Source organism: Danio aesculapii, chromosome 8, assembly GCF_903798145.1.
Source record: "Danio aesculapii chromosome 8, fDanAes4.1, whole genome shotgun sequence".
NCBI classification, from domain to species: domain Eukaryota; kingdom Metazoa; phylum Chordata; class Actinopteri; order Cypriniformes; family Danionidae; genus Danio; species Danio aesculapii.
In genome coordinates this window covers 33,950,298-33,974,489 of record NC_079442.1, presented here as the reverse complement: position 1 = coordinate 33,974,489, position 24,192 = coordinate 33,950,298, and the positions used below count along the sequence as shown (strand labels likewise).

The window sequence follows — 24,192 nt, the reverse complement described above, 5'->3', positions numbered from 1 at the left end:
TTTATTTGGCTTTGCGGATCTTTAAATATTATGTACACTAGCCCTTGACAAAGCAATCACCATTTCTATTTGCACACTGGTGAGTAATGTGGGTTTGTTAATTCTGACCATTCATGCAACATAAATTCGTTGTGCGTGTATGTGTGTGTGTGTTGGTGACTGACCAGTGAAGAGGTCACCGTTGCTGTAGGCTTTGCCCCGGCCCTCTTCGTCGGTGGGCACAGCCGACACCTGCTTAGCCGAGGTGCAGCCCATGGCCTCACTCCGTCCCCCCTCTCACCATCTCACCTGACAAGAGACAGTAAACACATTCAGCGCGCACACACACTTTTCAAGTCACGACAGACACACGATTAGCTCCATTAGAGGTTCTGCTGGGTTACGTACTACCGATCATCAGGAAAAGAAAACACATCTGAGTTGAGCTTGAACAGATCCAGACATGCTTTCTATCACAGCCCCCGAGCCAGAGTAACAGATTCATCTTTTTTCCACCTCTTTACTTATGATCGTGTGTATCTTCAAATTGAACACAGGCCAAGACTAACACGAGACACACACACACACAGCAGCAGCAGAAAAGCATTTAGACACACTTAAGGTATGAATGTCAGCGCACTATAAAACATCAAGCCAATGGCATTCACAAATAAAGAAATATAGCACGCAGTTCAAGCACAACATCAACGCTGTTAGGCTTTTAAAGATCAAACAACAGATCTCTGTTTAGAATTAAGGATCTGGATTCTTTGTGGACGTATTTTAATTCTCACAGCTAATGGGATGGAATATACCTGCGGTTACTCCAAGATAACTGTGAAGAAATGACTTTAAACATCAACTAAAGAGGATTAAATAAAACAAACTGACAAAATGGCTTGTATAAGTGAAGTATAAGAAAAACAGCTGCAACTTTTATTGTATCGAATGCACTGACTATCAGACATTATTAAGCATGACTTACATATTATAACAAAGCATTGCTAGGTTTTACTAGAAGAAAATAGCCCAGAATTCAGCATGTAAGCACTTCACATTAAACTTGCGACAATGTGGTACTTCTCCGCAGTTTAATAACCTTAACAATCAATCAATGCCCTTTTCCTCTTCCTCCGCCTCTGGCTCAAAATTATTTTAAAATTGGGCAAACTTCGCATATTTCGCAGAGTTAAAAACAAGACAATTTCTTCCATGGTGGCTAGTGTGGAACCCGCAGATGCTGGAACCCGCCTTTATGCATGCGCAACGTCGTAAATTGTATAGCAAGTGTAAACACATGAATCAGATATGGGTCATAATTAAAAGAACATGTAAACGGACAAAATCAGATATAGGCAACAAATCGGAATTGGGCATCAAGACCTGACAGTGTAAACGTGACCTTAGTGAATGATGCGCAAAAAGAAAGCCCTGCCCCTACTCAATATTCTCTTCTAGTTTGAAGTACATCAACATACATACTGAAATAAAAGTCTCAGCTGACTTTAAAGGATTTATTTATCTTGAAAAAGGTAGTTGCTTACAACTGACAAAATGAGTTTTTTGAGAACAATAAACTTAATAATTTTAACAGGTAAACTTAATATGTTCTACAGTCTGAAGGCCCATCATACTCACATTCAAGTTCTTTTTCTTTATTTATTTAATGGTAACAGTTTTCAATAACCTGAGCAGCAGTATACTGATGATGAACATTGCAACACTGACAATATTGTTGAAAGCAATGTTTAGATGAAGATGGAAGTATGTGCAATGTCAATACAAAATAAAGACACTACTAACCCAACAGCTGTGAGAAAACATATATTAAGAAAGCATCTCATATTAATAGCTGTGTGGATGTTTGCACAGTCTCAGCAATTTCAGCCATTCAGCCAATTTCAGTATTTCAGCCATCACCTTGGACCAGCCGCGTGCATTTTTAATCAAAAATGAATGCCCCCTGCTCTTAGGCCCCGTTTACACTAATACGTTTTAGATTTAAAACGTTGTTTTAGAATGAAAATGATCCATGTCTACACTGTCGTTTCACCTAGTGTTTCTGAACAGATCTCAGTCCATACTGATGAAAACACTGATGAAAACACTGATGAAAACACACATCATGTGACCACACAAATTCTGGCATGTGTTGCAGTGTATGTGCACATTTGAGCTTCAGGCAGTCAGTGGGTGCTTTGAGCACAGCCCCCCAGATAAGAGCTGTGCACGTCGGACAACTCATCAAGGATATACCGCTGAATCTCATCTCACTATAGACATTTTTGGTGTCTGTTAAGTTGTTAATACCAAGATGAAAATAGGCAGTTCCTCATATCATGTTTTCACTTTAATTTAAAGATAATGAAACAACGTAGCCAGAGTGATGTGAATGATGTTAAAGTACACTGTTCCCTTTGAAGATTCACTCAACATCTCATTGGGTGTTTGTTTTCCATATCAAACTTGTGAAGTCTGAACTTACAAGGAAAGGATGCAAGACTGAACTTTGTGTAGGCTACTTAATATTGAGGAAAAAGCCCCAATCAGCCCCAAATGTCTGCAGCCATGGCTTCGTTTCCAGATGTCTGCATTTTCCCCCCATCCGCACTGACATGGAGCAGCAGCGTTTTAAAACCAAAACAGCCTCTTCAGCATTTCCAAAACACTATGTTTTCGGTGTTTGAAAACTCTGCGGTACTGTGGATGGAAGGCGTAACTGTAGCAAAACGTATGCATTTTAAAACGAAAACGTATTAGTGTAAACAGGGCCTCAATTATGCAATCTTCTCCCCCCACCCCCACCGCCGCTCTTCAGTTCGCGATTGTCCCAAACTTTGAACTTTGCTTTGGCCTGATTTCTGAATTTTGCTTGGAATTTAGAAGGACCTTTACTCCTTAAATATCCCACTATTGCAAACATTTTGAATTAAAAACATTTTAGACTAAATTTAAAGCTTAATGGTGGAGAGCACTATATGATGGCTAATGGGGTATGCTAAGGCTGTTCTGCTAAATCGCCTACTAAATAGGTACTACACTTGAATTTGAATTTACAACATGAACATTAGAAAAGTGCATTCTATACAGTATTACGTACTACAACCAGCATTGTATTTATCACCAGGGGTGTGGCGGACATTTTAAAAAGGGGGGGGGGGGGTCTGTCCTAAATGGTCTGTCTCTAAAAGTGAGGGAGACGTATCCCCCCGTCCCCCGTCCCCCCCGGTTGCTACGCCCCTGTTTATCACATGGCCTACCCACATCAGTGGCATTGCTTTACTTCCATTCATAAATTCTCTCGCATGGGATAGCGTAGCGTCCATCAGATACGCACTTTAAAATCTCGCCGGAACTAGTAGGTCATTCAGGTACTTCTCGCATGACTATTATGACTTCGGACATACATCTAGACTTTCATACTGTTTTTAATGTACTATATAATATGGAAGTATGTGATTTCAGAGGCATCATTTGTTTATGGCCATAACTCATTTACCTTTTCACTTTTGCCAATTATTTTTAAGCCTCAAAATTTGTAGAAGTTACAAAACTGAAAACTTTTGTTGGCAAAAATTCTGCAGTGAACCAAAAGCCAGGGTGTTCAAAATATGCCTACAAAAATATGTAATCATTGCATCACATTGCATATTAAAGCACCTTCAGAATCATCAGCAGTGAGATGACAACATCTTCACCAACATGGACCTCGAAGCGACAGTAACAGACTCAGAAACGAGGGAGACAAACTAGAAGAGGACAAAACAGAGAAGAGAAAGATCAAAAGAGCCGCTACTCCTCCTCCTGCCTCTCTCCTCGTTTGAAGTCGATAGGAGGGGCAGTGTTTAGCTCTGCCTTTAACAGCACGGGGCGCAGGACAAAGCACCAGGTGTACAGGCGAGAGAAAGGTGTGCGTGTGTGCGCTCACTCACGAGTCTGACCGCTCTCTGCTTCTAGCCTTGAGTAAACAAAACCTACCTCTCAAGGCTGCCGAGATTCAGTCCGCCATCCCTTAAAAGCCTGTGAAAGTATAATCACCCACAGTAGGGGTTTTCGATGAGGAAGTGTTTAGATTTACACCATCTCAGATCTCAAAAGAGTGTTAGGAGTTGCTCAGAACTGGAACGGCCTTCCTTTGCGAAGATCTACATGTGCAACTTGCCTGATTGCTTATATACAGCATCTCCAACAAAGTTATGTGTGTATTATGTGTGTCTATTTAAAACTTGCTAACAAGCAATTAGAATGCTACACTCAAACAATTGCCCAGAAAAATCACAGCAATAACACATCAACCATCCACTGTATCTATACCATCCATACAAAGACATCATCCATGCCACAGTTCTATCCATCTATACCACTTTTCCACCCAATGCATTCACCATTATAATCTATACTACCCATACATCATCCATCTACACCCCATGTACCCACCCACCCACTCATCCATCCATCCATCCACCCATAGACAGGCATCATCCATCCATCTATACCACTTATCCACCCAATGAATTCACCATTATAATCTATGCTACCCATACATCATCCATCATACTTACCCCCAGCCTGATCTCATGAGGAAACGTAACTAATTTATGTTTTATCAGTTCAGTGGAGCGTTCAGTCATACAAAAATGTACAATTTTAAAATCCCAATCCCACCCCTAAACCCAACCATCATTGGGGGATAAGCAATTCGTACTAAATTGGGGAGGGGATTGTAGTAAGGTTTATAGTCTAGTGAATGCGATAGAGCCACGTAGGCCAGTCACAATAAGGAATTTTTGTTGTGTGATATATAGTCACAGAAATTGTTGCGATAAGCGATATTATTGTCACTTTGAGATTATTTTATACCACTGATTACATAATAATGCAAATAGCCACAAACACTTTAAAATACATATCATTGTCAAGGTTTTTTAAATTCTATAATTTAATGTTTAAAAGGTAAATGTCCTACCAAATACACTATTAAATGTCCTATTGGGTAAATGTCCAATTATAACCCTTGTAACCGATGAGGTAGAATGTAAATCTCATTGTAAAATGGCTTTAACGTTATTTGTGAATTTGTAAATAAATATTGCAGCGGCAGATATTATCGAGGTCATCTCGAGTATTGCCCAATAAGTCAATATATTGATTATTGTGACAGGGCTAAGCCAAAAAAACTTGATTTATTGTTACACTGTGCAGTAACTGCAAAAACTTTATAATTTACATGTATTTTAAAGTATTTTAAAGTTATTTTTATATGTCATTTAAAGTATTTAAAGCCAGTTTAAAGCATTCAAGGCACAAGTATTTATTACGTTTGTAACTTAAAGAAAAAGTCTCTACAGTGTTATTCAACACTTGATAATTCAATTTATGTACCTGAAGACTTCTAGACTCCCAGGAAAAAAAAAAAAACATTCGCAATATGTATCACAAAAAAATAAAATATTACCGTTTTTTCCAATATTGTGCAGTCCTGGTCCATACCACTTAACCAATGCATCCACCTACACAATACCCATCTATTTCTTTTATCTATAACACCCATTTATCTATTAATATCCATCAATCTATACATCCATTTATATAACCCGTCCATCCATTTTTACCACCCATCCGCCCCACAGACTAATACTTTCATACAACCACATCAACCCATTCATTCATCCATACCAAGACATGGTATCATCCTATAGCACTCACTAAACTATTCATCCTTTCCATCAATCTATACCACTCATCTACCCCACCATCCAATCCATCTAATGTATCCATCCATCCACCCATAAATCCACCCACCCAAAATATCCATCCATCAACCTGGCAGACACACACCATTTTAGTTACATCTGTCGATGCATGAGTTGCATCCAGATCTAAATCTGTATTTGACCTATAACCAACCTGTATGAAAGCACACAAGTTTGTTATTACTTTGGTGACACTAGTGCTGCAGGAACTGCTTTGAATATAGTGATTCTAGCAAAGTAGCTAAAAATACGATTTAAATTATTCATCCTTGTGTTACCTAACAGAGGTTGAGAGTCTGTTCACACCTCTTACTACTGTGACATAAACAAGAAGCCATCTGGGCACTTGTGTCAGGTTCACTTTCTCTTAAGCAGAAATAACATTGATGTCTGTGTTGTGTTCAATGCACGTATATACAGGTCATGTGAGTGTCACAGGATGGTCAAATCTGTGTCAACAGGACACAGCTTAAACCTGCTAAATGACTAAAACACACTTTGATGATAATCCGATTCAAACAAAAGCGATATTTTTCCATTGAAATAAAAATAAGGGGAAAAGCGAATAAAGCAGCATTTAAATCCCTTAAAGAGCCCCTATTTTTGGATTTTGAAAAAGACCTTTCATGCAGTGTGTAACACAGCACTAAGCGAATGAAAACATCCAGCTGAGGTTTAAATCTGAAAGTGCACAGTGTTTAAAACTATTGATTCTTTAACGAAATAGTCGACTCAGAGTCGAATAAATGAATCGCGTTGAATTCGGATCTTTTGCTTGAACGCGTCAATGTCGACATGGTACATCATAGGGCTGGATGATTAATCAAAAAGTAATTGAAATCGACATTCAGAACCTATAATCGATCAAATTTTACAAGGTCAACTTTTTCAGTTACTTTCCCTACCGCATGTGGTCACATGACCCCTTCTGTTTACAATTCTGCAAGGAGCGCAGGCTTCACATGGTCGCATACCCCTTGCCATGACTGATGCTGAAGCTGACGTGTCAAAATGTTACTACACGTCACGATGACACACAGCGCAAGCTCTGTGATTGGTCAGCTTGGTAGCATTGACGAATGTGGGCAGCACGAAGAAGACAAAAAAATTAAACAAATAAATAAAACAATCACTTATTAATCGTTATCGAGTAAATAGAACATTTTAATCGAGATTTAGATTTTAGGCCAAATCATCCAGCCCTAGTACATCACCAAATATTCAGTGCTGGAGCTCGTAAAACGTGAACGTGCCTTCCCCTTCAGACCCGAACAGAGTGCTGAGGATCACGGGACTGATAATTACAAGAAGATGACGATCACTGACAGATGAAGATTCGGCTGTGTGGAAAAAAGGGTTAAAGTTCATTTTCACAACAATCCCAAAGTATAGCCAAGCTAGTGCCGTTTGTTCCTGTCATTTTTCAGATTTTTGATACAATAACCTACGCTGCAACTTCTATTAAAGGAAGGAGCAGCAGAGACTATTATGTATGAGACTTTGTCAAACTTTGACAGAGACTTTGTCTGTTGCAGTTCATATGGACAAGTTTCTTCTTCCTCTGGATCATAACATGTAAGTGTAATTAAAACATTTTCTCTGTAGTTTGCAAAATATGTAATTAATTGTGTGTTATAACTTGCAATCGGTCCACGTAGATTGCAATTACGTATCTATTATGGATCAGTGCTTGTACTGTATCTCTCAAGTTAAATCTGTATGGGGCTATTCACATATTGTGTCCAAAACCCCGTTGAAAACGTGACGCGTGCTTCTTTGTTTACCAATTTAATTGTGTTTCTGAGCTCGCGATCCTCTGCTGTTTGCCTTTGCTATGGCCATCATCAGCTGTTCCTCACACACACGGCACAGTAAATTTTCAAAATAGTTCAACTTTTGCCACTGTGTGGATTATTACTGAATGTGTGTCGTTGTTATTTCTTGGGGTTAGGGTTAAGAATACATTGGGCTCACACATATACTCTGAGCTTCTTCCTAACCGTGGTGGGCGTGTCTCTTGGACCCGCGCTGAACCCATTCAATCAATAAGAACAAACTGGATCATCGGACCAATCACAGCAGATTAGCCTCACACAAAGGAGGGATTTGGAAACAAATGAATTGCTGAAATAATCATATGACAGTCGTTGGGATGATTAGGTAAAAATAAATAATGCATATTATAAGACAGTGAAAGTGTTTTGTGACCTTGCATGCATATCAGCCTGTTGTTATGGACCCCCAAAATCAAAATATGACCTTTTATAATGCACAATAGGATTTTTTTAACAAAGAGACAAACAGTAAACAGGCATTTAAACCCCTGATGTGCATCTAAGAATAAGGAATGCACTTATATTAAAATTGTGATAATAGCTAAGACAACAATTACTTTTACAATACAACTGATGAACAACAGATATTAACCAAAAGTGACAGTAAAATCTTTACAAAGAATTCCCACAGAAATGTTTGTTAACAGTTTTCAAAATTGATCACCAAGATCACCAAAATGAAATATGGGTACAAGTACATATTTTCGATGCGCAAAGCGCCTTCTTAACCAACAACATACCATCATACTATCTCTAAGCATTCAAACAATCATCCCCTGACAATAAAAAGAAAATAATGTGCAAGGACAAATGAATAACCTACTTTCTAAGCAACAGCCTTAAAGATGAAGTCAAGCAAGACTTCAACACACCCCAACCACAACACACACACACAAACACACACACATACAATCACACACCCTCAAACAGGCCGCAGGGCTGAGAGCTGTCTGAGCCACCGCTCACCCTGAAAAACAGGCTGATCTGGAGAGAGCAAGAATCATGGGAAGGAGAAAACAAGTCCTCAGAATGCCAGCTGAGACGGGACAACAAAACACCAAACACCAAGAGGAGACCCCATTCATTCAGACGCCCTCTATAATATTTACTCACCCACAAAGACTGAAGCATCAACAACACCCCCCTGTCCCAGATTAAACAGATCATCAAGCCTGCTGAGACCCACAGTCCAAACGTCTCAGTGCTGTCATGATTATCTTCAGACTAAAGCCTCTTTCTCTTTTCCTTTCGATCCTTCTTTATGTCTTAAGCAGGGTAAGCGGTGGTTTGGGGGTGGAGAGATGTTAAAATAATAGAGCTACTGTTTAAGAAGGGAACTCTCCAACCTTGTGAAGAGAGGGGGACGAAAGGACTGAAAAACAGAGAAAGAGAGAGTTCAAGTTTGAGAAAGCAACGAGTCTGAGAAACAGATGGGACGATAAAGATGTCAAAGATGGTCAACGTGACATTTTATGGCCAGAACTTTGGTTAAAAGCAGTAATTTTTACCCACAAGACCCCTTATAGTTGAAAAAAAACATCAATGTCGGACCAAGATGGTTAAGGAAACCATAATAAGGTTTAAACGAACTTCCTCACTCAGCAGCCAATTTGGCTACAGAATTTTATAATAAGTTCTTCTACAATAGCCAAAACAAAAATGCCAGCCCCCAAAAGATTAGTAATTTGAATTTAAATCATTGAACTGCTTTCAGCTTTAGCCAATCACAGTCCACAGAATGTGGATGTAAAATTCTGTTGTAATTTTAACAACATTTACTTTGCTTGGAAATAGTTAGTAGTAGCAAAGACTCTAGAATACACAAGACATATCACTCGTATAGATGTGAATAGGCAAAAGTGTTACAGTCAATATGGCGAATCAAGCCCCGCATACCAGTACAGGAACCAATCATCGATCGCTATAGACTGACGGAGAAGCTCGGACCAGACGTGTGCTTTTTTGTTACGTGGTCAACAAACACACTGGAATCTCAGCAAAAATTTGCTTCACAGACATAAGAAATATATCCAGATAAAGCTTTAAATCCGTACTTTTAAATGAACCAAGTGCATTTGAAAACAAAGGTTTTTTGGTTTTGTAATCTGTATGAAATGACCACAAGGTACAGTCTCTCCTGTCAAACGCACATTACATGACAGCAACTACTCAGACACCTACAAACTTGTAAACAAAGAGTCACGTTTGTTTCAAAGAGTTTCATTTCTGAAGGAGACTCTCCATCAAGACCAAGTTATGAATTACTTCAGAAGACCAGTGGATGATAATGTGTAGAACGGCCATAAATGAGGTTGGTGTCGTGATCTCGTTTCTTTCGAGTGTACATACGCATTAGCTTGGGCAACCTGAAAATATGCAGATTTTGTTTGATTCAGACGTTTAGAAACTAAACTTGTGAGACGGTTGTTGTTTAATTTTATTGGTGATTCCAAATATGTATTGTAATCATAAACTTGGATCTTAAAATGACTTGCCTTAAAGCATAGGTCTCAAACTCAACTCCTTGAGGGATGCAGCTCTGCATAGTTTAGCTCCAACCACCTCCAAATCACATCTGCTTAGAAGTCCATAGTAGTCCTGAACACCTTGATTGTTTGGATCAGCTATGTTTGATTAGGGTTGGAGCTAAACTGTGCAGAGCTGCGGCCCTCCAGGAATTGAGTTTGTGACCTACAGTATGCCTTAAAGGGACTTTGGTAATAGTAAATAGCTAAAAGGTTAGTTCACAAAAACAATTTGTTGAGACCTTTTTTTCATCTACAGAACACAAATGAAGATATTTTAGATGAAATCTTTGACCCTCCATGTACAGAAAAGGTCCTGAGACGATCAGAGACCAGAAAAGGAACCAAAAATGTAAACATAGACCCTGACGACCCGACATAAGAGTGAAGACTCAAATGAAAAAAGTAATAACATTTTTTAGCTCACAAAAGCTTCAGATGACAACATGGAATGTTTTGACAAAGTTTTTGATTCTTTTTCTGGACTTTGAACATCTCCGAACCTTTGTGGTCTGTGAAGGATGAGAGAGATCTAACACTTAAATAGTTTAGTTGAAAAATATAGCTGATGCTAAATGTATTAAATATTAGTGGACAAGCAGTCGATTTTTATCCGATCAAACATCCATTGACATCCATTCTTAAACAATTGTGTTCTGATGCCATTTATGAGGACCTAATCGTGTCCTCGGGCTCCAGCTCAGCGTTAAATGGTCGCACACTTAACAGAAAATGCTGGCCTATAGCAACATGCTGCATCACATCTTGCACCCTTAAGTTCAATTACACGCAAAGTGATGAAACCTAATTGATCAATTATAACCTGCCAAATTCTCTAATGTGTTGATATGTGTTATGGGCAATTTTCACCTTCCTTTAGCAAGTTGGTGGTGTTAATTTCAAACCCTGCCTACCACCATTACTAATAAATGATTGCAGGTTAATCAATGTGTTGACTATTTGAAAAGTAAGGTCAGTAGGACAGTAAGGTCTGACTTTGCTTAGACAAAAGTCTTGTGACTTAAAAAATGTCCAGTATAGAATATAAAGTCATGATGGTGCAGTGGAAAAAGAATTAATATTGTGTATGACTCCCATGAGCTTGGAGGACTGCATCCATACATCTCTGCAACGACTCAAATAACTTATTAATAAAGTCATCTGGAATGGCAAAGAAAGTGTTCTTGCATGACTCCTAGAGTTCATCAAGATTCTTTGGGTTTATCTTCAATGCCTCCTCCATCTTACCCCAGACATGCTCAATAATGTTCATACCTGGTGACTGGGCTGGCCAATCCTAGTACACCTTGACCTTCTTTCCTTTCAGGAACTTTGATGTGGAGGCTGAAGTATGAGAAGGAGGTTTGTAATGTAATGGGCAGTACAAACGTCTTCATACCTCAGGCTGTTGATGTTGTTATCCACTCTGCAGATCTCTCGCACGCCCACATACTGAATATAACCCCAAACCATGATTTTTCCTTCACCAAACTGATTTCTGTGAGAATCTTGGGTCCATGCGGGTTCCAATAGGTCTTCTGCAGTATGTGATGATTGTAATGCAGTTCAACAGATGATTCATCAGAAAACTCTACCTTCTGCCACTTTTCCAAATGATCAACTAGAAGTCAAGCTATTATTTGATGCTCTTACAACTGGGATTGATGACAAGACTATTGTCAGGTAGTGTATATTAAAAAGTCAAATCGGATGGGTGAGATTTTAAGCAAATGAAGATTGGTCCTGTTTTTGTTTTCCCCCCACAAATATACAGTAAAACAGTAATAAGTGAACTATTCGTATTTAAAATGAAAATTTTCATCTAGTATGCTCATTTTTGTGTATGAAAACTGAAGATCGTTTTTTAGGATCCTTAATTGAATGGAAAGTTCAATAGAGCAGCATTTAATTTATATGTAGACAGAAACTTTTGTTCATAAGGCACCTTGATGACAATATTTACAAAATGTTCTATACAAATAAACTTTAGCTTTGGTTCTTTTTTGTTCTTTTCTTGGTACTTTTCAAGTTTAATTAGCGTTTTGCCATTATTAGTTAAACTGTGCGGAAAAACGCTGCCATATGTAAGCAAAACTTTCAAAAATCACAAATTACACTGTTGTTATGTAAAAGTATCCACATTTTATTTTTATTTTATACCAATTTGCCTTATAAAGCAGCAATAACCAATGTTTTTCATGGAAATCATTCACGAGCTAGCATAAAACACCTAGCATAACCGTTTTTAAGCCCAAAATAAAAACTCACTTTCCCCTCGGGAGCAGTAAACATTCATAAATCATCCTTACAGGCCGTAAACCTTCCAACAGAATTGAGACAACGAGACAACTGAAGCAAGAATGGTGTCACATACTATTCACACAGAAGCTCATTCTACTCATACTTCATGAATAAGAGTCAGTGTCTTCAACTCAGACGGTGTAGAAACCTTATTTGCAGAAGTCGAAATCGATCAGTGTCACACAGTACCACTCAGGGCTGTCCCAAACACCGCCTGACTCCAACACTGACTTCACTCCGCAACTGATTTTTGCCTGTCAGCTCTATACCAAGTGTGAAGCCTGGTGTATCTGTCAGAAAAAAGCTCAGTGACTCATAAACAACATCCACCTCTCATATATGACTAGTCGAACCAAACTTTGCTCATTTGTCTTCCGATGTATCAGTCTCTTCAAAACAACACACCATTGTATTGTTCCTTTCTGCTATTATTAAGAAGAGGCATAATTTTTTCCTTCAGCAAAGCAAAGCCAGAGCTTCGTGGAAACTTACTCTGGGGTTCATGTCTGTAATTTTTCCGTATCCATCTCTATAAAGCTGACAAGCATCTTCTAATTCAGCCTATAAATATTCATTTGAAATTACAAAACCATCTATTATATAGCAATTCTGTTGTCTGCTGTCATGTAATTGGGATGGCTGTTTCCTGTAAATATACACACACAGCTTTCTAATGAGCTCTTGAAAGTCTCCAAATGAATATTGTCAATATACACTCACTGGCCACTTTATTAGGTACACCTGTCCAACAGTTTGTTAACGCAAATTTCTAATCAGCCAATCACATGCCAGCAACTCAATGCATTTAGACATGTAAAGATGATCAAGACGTTCTGCTGCAGTTCAAACCGAGCATCAGAAAGGGGAAGAAGGTGATTTAAATGACTTTGAACGTGGCATGGTTGTTGTTGCCTGACAGGCTGGTCTGAGTATTTCAGAAACTGCTGATATACTGGGATTTTTCACACAACCATCTCTAGGGTTTACAGAGAATGGTCAGAAAAAGAGAAAAATATCCAGTGAGCGGCAGTTCTGTGGGTGCAAATGCCTTGTCGATGCCAGAGGTCAGAGGAGAATGGCCAGACTGGTTCGAGCTAATAAAAAGGCAACAGTAATTCAAATAACCACTCGTTATAACCAAGGTATGCAGAAGAGCATCTCTGAATGCACAACACATCCAACCTTGAAGCGGATGAGCTACAGCAGCAGAAGACCACACCGGGTGTCACTCCTGTAAGCTAAGAACAAGAAACTGAGGCTACAATCCACACCGGCTCACCAAAATTGGACAATAGAAGGTTGGAAAAACGTTGCCTGGTCTGATAAATCTTGATTTTTGCTGCGGTATTCGGATGGTAGGGTCAGAATTTGGAGTCAGAAACTTGAAAGAATTGATCCATCCTGCCTTTTTTAATGGTTTAGGCTGGTGGTGGTGGTTTAATAGTGTAGAGGATATTTTCCTGGCACACTTTGGGCCTATTAGTACCAATTGAGCATCACGTCAACACCACAGTGTTACCTGTTGCTGACCATGTCCATCCCTTTATGATCTTCTGATGGCTACTTCCAGCAGAATAACGCGCCATGTCATAAAGCGTGAATCATCTCAGACTGGTTTCTTGAACATGACGATGAGTTCACTGTACTCAAATGGCCTCCACAGTCACCAGATCTCAATCCAATAGAGAACCTTTGGGATGAGGTGGAACGGGAGATTCGCATCAATGATGTGCAGCCGACAAGTCTGCAGTGACTGCATGATGCTATCATGTCAATATGAACCAAAATCTCTGAGGAATATTTCCAGTGCCTTGATGAATCTATGCCACAAAGGATTAAGGCAGTTGTAAAGGCAAAAGGGGGTCCAACCTGGTACTAGTGGGGTGTACCTAATAAATTGGCCGGTGAGTACACATATTTTAACCTAATGATCAAACTTTATTTTCGTGTATGTAAACATACAGTCTTTAGCAGTTCATTCACAAGAAAAACTCTTGAAAACTTTCTTGAAAACATACCTTATTTCTGTGAACCTGAATTTGCACTTTAGTCATTTATGTGGATCCGAGAGTGAACAGATTTGTTTTTTACACTTCATCTATATCATCTATATAGTACACTTTTAGTTTTTAAGTACTATGTTGAGGTAAAACATACATGTATTTCACCTTTATTTGAAGTATAACAAAAATGTTTTAGTTATACCCCTTCAATCCTTATCCATCTCTATGACAAGCACCTCCTAATTCTGCCTATAAATATTCATTTGAAATTAGGAAACCATCTATTATATAGCAATTCTGTTGCCTGCTGTCGTGTAATTGGTCTGCCCGTTTCCTGCAAATATACACACACAGCTTTCTAATGAGCTCTTGAAAGTCTCCAAATGAAAATCTCTCCCACTGTGCGGAACTCATTTACATCTCTTTACAAAATGTTTACTAATTCGGGCAAAATCTAAATAAGGCTTAAAAATATCATCTTTTCCATCTAAATGGCAGCGGTGGTAGACGACACAGTTATTTAAGCATTCAAATGAGCGTGTTCATCTATCTCGTGATGCACGGATGAGGAGATCGTCGATGTTTGACAATGGATGTTGGATCTGTCTTATCAGAAGAGAGGAGGTTTGTCGCACGATGACCTCTACTTGATGGGACAAAAGCGTGAGACAAAGCTCAACCTCTTCAGTCACCTCTGAACCTAAAACTGGAGGACTGGATTTGTAATCGACTCTGTCAACGCTTTCTGAGGCAAGAAAAATGAAGGACAGTGGGTGTGTGTACTATCTTTGACTGTGCAGGTGTTGAGTATTGACTGTTAGCAATTTACTGTAGAATCTACAGTAACTTACTGTAAATCAATTAAATAAAATACTGTATTTACATTTACAGCACTATTTATCTTGCTGTACATGTATCTACAGTATTATATACACTAAAAAAATATTTTTACTGCTTGTTCAAACTAATTTGTTAAAAGGAGCTGAAAAACACAATTCTTGAGATGTGTGTGAGAGAACTTAATTGTTTTATGTTCAATCTACTTAGATTTGTAAAAACAGTTAGGTTTTATTTTAATCTATTTGTGTTGGGACAACATAACGGAATGCTATGGAACTCAGCATTTTTTGCAGTGCATCTTTACTGTAAAATATACAATATTTTCACAATATGACTTTAAAATACAGTAACATACTACATAATTATCCTACAGTAAAATTAAGTTAATATTACAGTTAAATACTGTGCAATTTACAAAAATTGTTAACAGTGTAGCAGGACTAGCGATTAGTAAGAGTTCGGCTGTAATCTGCCACAATGCAAAACTATGAGCCCTACATCATACACCCGGTGCAATAAGGCGCAAGACGTGTTTGCCCCGGCGTGTTGCTATTTTCAGACCAACGCAACCTTAATTTTACCATTTTCCAACACATTGTTTAAATAGCAAATCCATTTACACCACTTTGTGGACTCATGGGTGTTCCGGTCTAGAAAAGAGCTGTGTTAAGGCGCATTGTTGGCGTGTTGCTATTTTTGTGTGCAATAGACCAGCTGAAAGCAGGTCTAAAGTCCAGCGCAGAGCACGTTAGTTGTGCACCTCACTTACAGTTGCTTAATACACACAGGATGTACAACAATACGCAAATATCTTTACAAATGAAAAAGAATTAAAGAAAATAAATTATTAAGTATTATTTTCTACATAAATATAAAAACCACTGCCTCCATGCTTTCTTCATCTCAGGGGCTTTTTTTTAGTTTATTCATGACAACGTGCTGTTGTATAATGTTATTATTATTAGCAGTTTTATTTATTATATAGATATTTATATTTGTTTTTTTTAAAAACAAGCTCAGATTTGTCCACATGTCAAGTTTTGGACCATATGGGACGTATAGTGGGTTTGTATATAACTTCCATTTTTTGACCAAGCTTCGTTATTATTGTTTATTTATTTGTTTGCTGGAAATTAGATGTGAATTCAAAAATAGTTTTTAAACAAATCTTTGCGCTTAACAAAGGAAATTAAATACTGTATGTAGGCTAAAGGATGTCTTCAGTGGAGCACGTAAAACACCATTTCGTTATCTACGAAAGAGAGAAAGAGAAAGTGATTATAAAGGACGCACTGCAGATGGTCTGTTTAACCATTTTCTAGATAGTGCAGCGCTTAGTTTTTCCACTTCCAAAGTCCGCTATGTAAATAGCAAATGCACCATGGCGTGACGCAACTGACTCTTAAAGTGAATGGGAGATGAGACTCTAATTGGTTTATTCTTAAAACACACCCATAACTCATTAAGAGTATAAGCACAACCCTGTTAGACCATGTGCCAGAGCGCAAACCAAAATCCGTCCTTAAAAATCCTTAAAAAAACCGAATCAAACATCACATAATCCGCCCAGTTCAGCGGGAATCAGGCAGGCAGATAAAGCACACAATCGCATCATAACGAAGGGATTAAAATGAAGACAACTGAAACAAATGACATGTGACTGTACAGCATTTCATTATTTGTCTATACGCACCGGCCTTTGTATTTTCATTCATTATATTTGTTTACTCGCCGACCGACTGTTGGCATTGTGCAGAGTCGTCTCGCCACTAATGGAGACATGACCCAGCGCACAACCCTTAATGTAAAACCACAGAAATTCTCTGGTAATAACTCGGTATAATATGCATTTTATAACATCCTCATTTTGATAGACGCCGACAAACAGTCAACCCAAACTGGGTCCCAGCAACCAGCCCTTTTCAAAATATCTTCTTTTGTGATTAACAGAAGAAAGAAACTCAAATAGGTTTTGAACAAGTGAAGAGTCAGTAAATGATGACAGAATTGTAATTTTAAATCTCTTTAAAACAGAGTAAATAAGTAAAAATAAAATCCTCAGATCTGAGATTTCACTTTTGAGTCCTGAAAAAAGTAGTCAGAACATTTCACTAAATAACTCCATTTGCAATCTACATATTAAAAGTAGTACCACAGGTTTGGAAAGACAGGTGGGTTGAGTAAACGATGACATTTTTTCCTCTAACCACCCCACACTGTGCAAAAATCACACGTATCAGTTCAGAAATCAAAAATTGCAATTGACAAATACAACACATAACATCCCCAGAGTCAGTCATACAGAACAACCACCTCCACTCTGGGTAATATGGTAGCCTCCTTTCTGAGTGATGTCACCCTGACATTGCATCACCACCCCAGGAGCTAAATGAGTTGCTTTTCTCAGGTCCCTTAAAGCGACTGGAGCGAGAGAATCTGAATGTAACGGTGACGCTGGAGAAGCTTGAAATTGACTGACGGGGAGGAGGACCCACAGACGCTATTAATAGCCTTTCAGCCTCTTCAGTCACCAGAACAAAAGCCATATGTGAGCAAAGCAACACATACACACTGCTTATAGATGAGAGCGAAACAGATGGAGGCATCAGACTGATGAGAGGTACAGATCTGGCTGTGTCCCCCCATAGAGAAGTCTGCCTTCTTTCCGTAAATTTGTTCTTTTAACCAGTCTGTTTCGGTAGAAAATGACGAACTGTGCTTTTATACGTCATCGTGTGGTTCCTGACATCCCAGAGTGGCACATTACTTGCTCTACAACATTCCTATGAAGCAATTTCTACGAAGCAAACTTCAATAAACATGTTAATTAAGGCGGTTTATTCTAATTTTGTGTGTGAATTTGCTGCAGCTATGAAACGGCATATAAAAAAAACAAAGCTGTTTAGAGTCTCAATATAATTTGCATTCACATTAAACATGAAATTCAGTCACTTCACTTGGATGAAAACATCTTTGTGTACTTAAATTGCTATTAGGACTGAAACTACTTTGTATGTGTGCTGAATGAACAACCTCATAAGCATGAAATGGGGATATTTACAGTATGTTAACTTTTTTTGTTGTTACTCTTAAAAAGGCAAGGGTGGAAAACAATGAGAAAAAAAATCATTTTATGTAATTTTTTTTTTTATATCATCTGACCCTAGCAAAATATATCCAAAGGAATTTTTTTATATTCTGATTTATCTAAGATTTTATTAGTTGTATATCCCAGGATATGTTGTCTTTAGTGTATAGGGAAGACAAGGTAAGTTTATTTATATAGCACATTTCATACACAATGGTAAATCAAGTGCTTTACATAAATAAGAATAAAAGAAACAAGAAAACAAAAACATCAAAGAATAAAAATTATTAAAAACTGATAAAAATGTGTTAAAACAAGTTTTAAAGGGATGAAAAAGAAAAGAAAGACGTAATAGTGCGATCTGTGAGACCTAGCACAGTGCTTATTCAGTAAAGGCACAGCTAAACAGATGTGTTTTAAGACTTGATTTGAATGTGCCTAATGTTGGAGCACATCTGATCATTTCTGGAAGCTGATTCCAGCAGCTGGGGGCGCAGTACAGTAGCTGAAGGCCGATTCACCATGCTTTGACTGAACTCTTGGAATTTCTAATTTACTTGATCCTAATGATCTGAGTGATCTGTTGGTTTTGTAATCAGTGAGCATATCTGTAATGTATTGAGGTTCTATGCCATTTAATGATTTATAGACAAGTATTAATACTTTAAAATCTATTTTGAATGTAACTGGGAGCCAATGTAAAGACCTGAGGACAGGTGTGAGGTGCTCGGATTTTCTGGTTCTGGTCAGAATCCTGGCAGCAGCGTCTTTTTGGGAGGGCCAGTGAGAAGCCCATTACAGTAATCAACCCTGATGTGATAAAAGCATGAACAAGTTTCTCTAAGTCCTCAACGGAAACAAAGAATCTAATTATTGCGAAGTGTTTAGGATGATAGTATGCTGATTTAGTTACTCCTTTTAAAACTCAGATCTGACTCCAGAATCAAAACAAGATTCTTGACCTCATTTTTAGTTGTGTGACCACTAGAGCAAAGGTACGCATTCACCTAGAGTATAAAAAAAATTAAGTAATTATTTATTTATTTACTATTATTTTTATTATGGGGCAACCCGGTGGCGCAGTGGGTAGCACGAACGCTTCACAGCAAGAAGGTCACTGGTTTGCATCTCGGTTGGGCCAGTTGGCGTTTCTATGTGGAGTTTGCATGTTCTCCCCATGTTCGCTTGGGTTTCCTCTGGGTGCTCCAGTATCCCCCATAAGTCTCAAGACGTGGTACAGGTGAACTGGGTAAGCTTAATTGGCCGTTGTGTATGTGTGTGAATGGGAGTGAATGGATGTCTCCCAGTGATGGGTTGCAGCTGGAAGGGCATCCGCTACATAAAACATATGCTGGATAAGTTCCATTTAAACAAGTAATCATATTATTTTCATGAAAAAAAATGCAGGGTTCCATACAATTTATTCATGCTGACCCAACACAAAGTGTTTAAGTGAACTTAATAATCTTAAGTGAAATTATCAAAAAAATAAAATAAAATCTCAAAAATTGTGTTGCTCGTTTTAAATAAATAGTTTGAAACCATTTTTAAAATATCAGTATACAATAATCAGGTCTTGGAGGTCTTAAAGAGGCCATATGTGCTAGAATACAACCCCCTACGAGGCCAAAAGGTGAATTTCATGTTGAAATACTGCATCATATCTATTTTTATACATCAAAATATGCTCAATTTGGTAGTTACAACTATTACAAAATTAAAACATGCAAAACAAAGAAAGTACCGCTGTAGCTATACAGTACACATGAATTGGTAACTATAATATAATAAGATATTTACACTATTAAAAATAAATGTTAATTATTGGCGTTGATGGCTCAAAGCATTAAGTCTCTTTAGACTCTAAAGATTATTAAAATGTTCACTGTGAAAACTCCTTTTTTTGGTTCTTCATGGTATCTTTATTTGTAAAGGCAAATAAAGGTAAAATGGCATACTGTACACCTTAGAGTATTCTTGTAGGATTTTTAAGAAGAGAGCCAGGTTTTTTACATTCAGTTTTTCTATAGTGGTTGATGAATTCAATAAAAGCATAGTCTGATAAGCAACCTCAGACATTGGCTTACAGGAGATTGGTTTTTAAAGAATTATTTATTTACTATTAAAAATCTATTTGCTTATAAGAAACAGAATGGGATTTTTTTACTTCAGGGACCTAACTTTATAAGCATATTAATAGTTCTTTTAGTCAACAGAATCACTGGAATCATGATAGGACTCTACTGTGGGATACAGTCTTACACAACAACTGTTCAGTGAGCTGTCAAACCAGATCATTCAGAGTCTGACAAAACTGAAAGAATCTGTTTTCAGAAATGATTAATGGATCTCGTAAACCACTCTGAAAAAACATGGTTTATTCATGGTTTATTGAATAAAACTATGAATAATGCAAGCCAGACCTGTCTGAAAAAGCAAGCTGAACTCGTCTGAAAAAGACGAACTTGTCTGAAAAAGATCATTTTAAGTTTAAGTTAGAAATTCTTCAAGAATCGCAGATTTGCTTGAATATCTAATTATTTGTTCACAAATCAAACATTACCAAATTAATCAAGTATCATAAAATGGCTAAATGTAAAGTTGCATACAGTATTTGATAGATCTATAATATATATATATAAAAATAACATGTCAAAAAGAGAAGGATTTCTGATGTGCGCATCTGAGGGACAATTTACAACACCATATCTCATTTGTGAATGAAAGTGAAGCAATGCAAATGATGCTGTGGATCATAAAAATGGCTATATGGTAAAAAGCCGTACACCTAGATTACATTTATACTATATATAGACCATTTTGAGGGATGTAAACAAAAACAAATGATCCCAACGTATATCCTGTTTTACATTTTAAATTTCTATAGCTTCCGAGAATCCAGAAAGAGCCACATAATGATAATGTATTGATAGCTGTTCTAACATTAACATCAAGTTATGATTGAATTGCCTCTTGTTACAGTTATGAATTAGTTTGATAACAAGCAGGAAATGTTCATGGGCCGATGACATCCCCACATTAAAATGGTCTATTAACTACAGAATGCTACATGCATCAGACGTCACTAAATACTTCAACTATGGCTGGTGATCGGGGCCAAAAGCCTTTAAACTAAACTAAGTTTGATCAAGAACATGCACAGTATGAACGTTTAGAGGTGCAATTGTTATAGAGTTAGAGTGCAAAAGTTTGTGACCATTTAGAAGTCATTGTGCGACAGTAAGCTCACAATCTTGACACTCAAGACTAGAGCTAAACGATATTGGGGGGAAAATTACATTGTAATATTTGGATTTTCTGTGATTTATATTGAGATACAATACTTTTGAATAATTTCAGATTGATTAGGATGATTTTGAAGGGGAATGCTTATAATTAAAATATAATAAACAACAAGCTTAGATACATTTGATAGAGCAAAGATACAAATGTAGGAGTCAAACAGTATTGGGGTACAGAAATAAACTAAAATCAAATGTACAATAAAGCTGAATAGTCTTTATTATACATAAAAACTTTGAATATTTGTTAAGGCTAAATATATTGATTACTTGTGGCCAAATGCTTTGAACTTGCTTATACAGTCATAGGCTTTAGAAGCACATGCAACTGATAAACCTTCACTCTATTATGGTTAAACGTTTAAATGACTGCCTCCACAAACCTCATGAGTTCTTAACTGTTGTACCTGGTTAACTTAAATCCTGACTTCACATTGAACATACTACGATGTGACAATGGGCTCTATGCACAGCGTGACAATAAACTTCCGGTGAAAGCTTAATGTGACTATTTTCAATTTCACAAGGTCTATGTTAACAGCATCGAACACATTCAGTTAAACAGACTTAAGCATTCGTTTAGTTTTTCAAGCGTAAAACGAGATGAAAGACCGTTGAAACCGTTAGCACCGGCAGTAGCAGCAAGCTAGCGTAGAAATTCCATTAAAAATACAGGGGTAAAATAAACTGTCATATTTTAAAGACATGGCGGGGGGGAAATAGAATTTAATGCAGTGCTTCTTGTCTGATCTGAGACCTCATATCGTATATCTAACAGGCAGTGAAGATTGCTGATTTTTTTCTTAATTGTGACAATTTTGTAATGGAAAGACAGGTCACCGCTGGGCTGTCTGGCTGAAAATTAAAAGTCTGTGTGCATACAGCCCATTGTGAATTCACACATTGCTAAAATGGTGTATTGTGTAGCCCTACTCAAGACTATTTGTGTAAATGTAAAGTAAATAATTTTCAGTTTCTTGACAGATAGATGGATTCAAGACCCCAATCAATGTATTGTTAGGGACCACCAATATTCATTTAGTTTTTTCCTGTATTTTACTCTCTCTATAAATTTGCTAGTAGCTTTGAATCGCCATCACTGTTTTAGCCAAACAATAAAATAATGTTCTACTTAAGAAAAAATAAGTAAAGCGAGTAAATTAACAGCAAATGTTTATTTCGGGCTGAACTATCCCTTTAACAGTTCTGGTCTCGCCAGATAAATACGGTGATCCGCTTCAACAAGATCCGACTCAAGGAAACGATTCGTTTATGAATCAGACATCACACAGCTCTCCCTAGACGTAAACATGTCTGCCATTCAAACACACCGCCATACACACTGAACGCACGCTAATGAAAATACTGCATATGAAAGCACAGTGACAGAAGGACACACACAGCTGCGCCACAGCAGAGACAGAGGGCGCATTGTCTACCCTCAGGACAGTGAAGACACACACACACACATACATACACACGTGTACATATGCATGCATGCCAACCAGGTGCCTTTTGCTTTCTTTATTTGCAGTTCAGCCGTATCACGTTAAAAACAGTGAAATGTCAATAACTGTGCATGCAGTGAGACAGAAACCTCAGGTTAGCCAAGCATCGATCTCCCCTATTCCTGTCTTAATTATGGATGTGACTGAAAACCTAGTGCGCTGCCTACCTAGACAGCATTTTGGACATCAGAGGCGTTCAATTCGGATACCTGAGATGCCCAGAAACGCTGTGCACACACAGTCAGCAGCTTACAAGGTAATGAGACGCAGCCCAAACCACCACCATGCAGCCCAGAATAACTGTTCACAGATCAGATCAAAGTGAAAATGCAAAAAATAAAGACCAATCATTGAGGAGGAATCTACTCACCAGCAACAAAGAAAAACAAAATGCATGTAACAATTATCACAAGCACTCCACCGAATCGGCGCAGGAAACACTCACTTGTCAGAAGTGACCCGCTCGGTCCACTGTCGGCGGCGGCGGAGGCTCGCGCACACACACACACACCCGCACACGCGCACTGGCGGACGGACGGGAGTGAGCGCTGCTGTAGTGATGTGATGTGGAGCTCTGGCTCACAGCCCGCACTCCTGATTTGCTCGAGGAACTGCAGCCATCTTGATGAAGCCCGAGTGACAAACCAACCAGACGCCTAGACGTAGGAGAGGAGGAACTAGTCAAATTATACTAAACATTTTCCCTCATCATCATCATCATCATCATCCCCAGTTGCATGTCTTGAAGAGGAGGTTGTCAGGACTCTTAGTTGCTGATGCAATTTTTTTTATAAATGTTTAGGACAGTAATATTTCACAAAACGTATTAATGCATATAATCTTTTTTTCAAATAGGCTTATAATTAATATATTTATTTTCATTGTTATGTATGTTTGTATATGTATTTACTAGGCTATTTTATCAATAAAAATGCTGAATTTATTTATTTTCAATTTAATTTACAATATAATTTACTCCTATTACGGCGATGGTCATTATTGTCAGCATTACTATATAATCTGTGCTACCTAATATCTCCAATAATATCTGGTTGCAG

At 37.9% G+C, this 24,192-nt stretch overlaps 1 protein-coding gene across 3 annotated transcripts in view; it reads right to left on the bottom strand.

The window, feature by feature from the left end:
• zgc:92140 (uncharacterized protein LOC447854 homolog) overlaps positions 1-23,686 on the bottom strand; it is a 63,657-nt gene extending 39,971 nt beyond the window's left edge. The window contains exons 1-2 of one of the 3 annotated variants that reach the window (XM_056463796.1): positions 23,580-23,686; positions 165-288 (exon numbers count right to left, since the gene is read on the bottom strand). In XM_056463796.1, coding sequence (XP_056319771.1) covers positions 165-255 — 91 coding nt within the window. In that variant the 5' untranslated portion in view covers positions 256-288; positions 23,580-23,686. Of the gene's footprint in view, positions 1-164; positions 289-8,680; positions 8,770-23,504 lie in introns of those variants that run through there. The other 2 variants (XM_056463797.1, XM_056463798.1) reach the window with 2 other exon arrangements.
• Between the last annotated feature and the right edge of the window lie 506 nt (positions 23,687-24,192).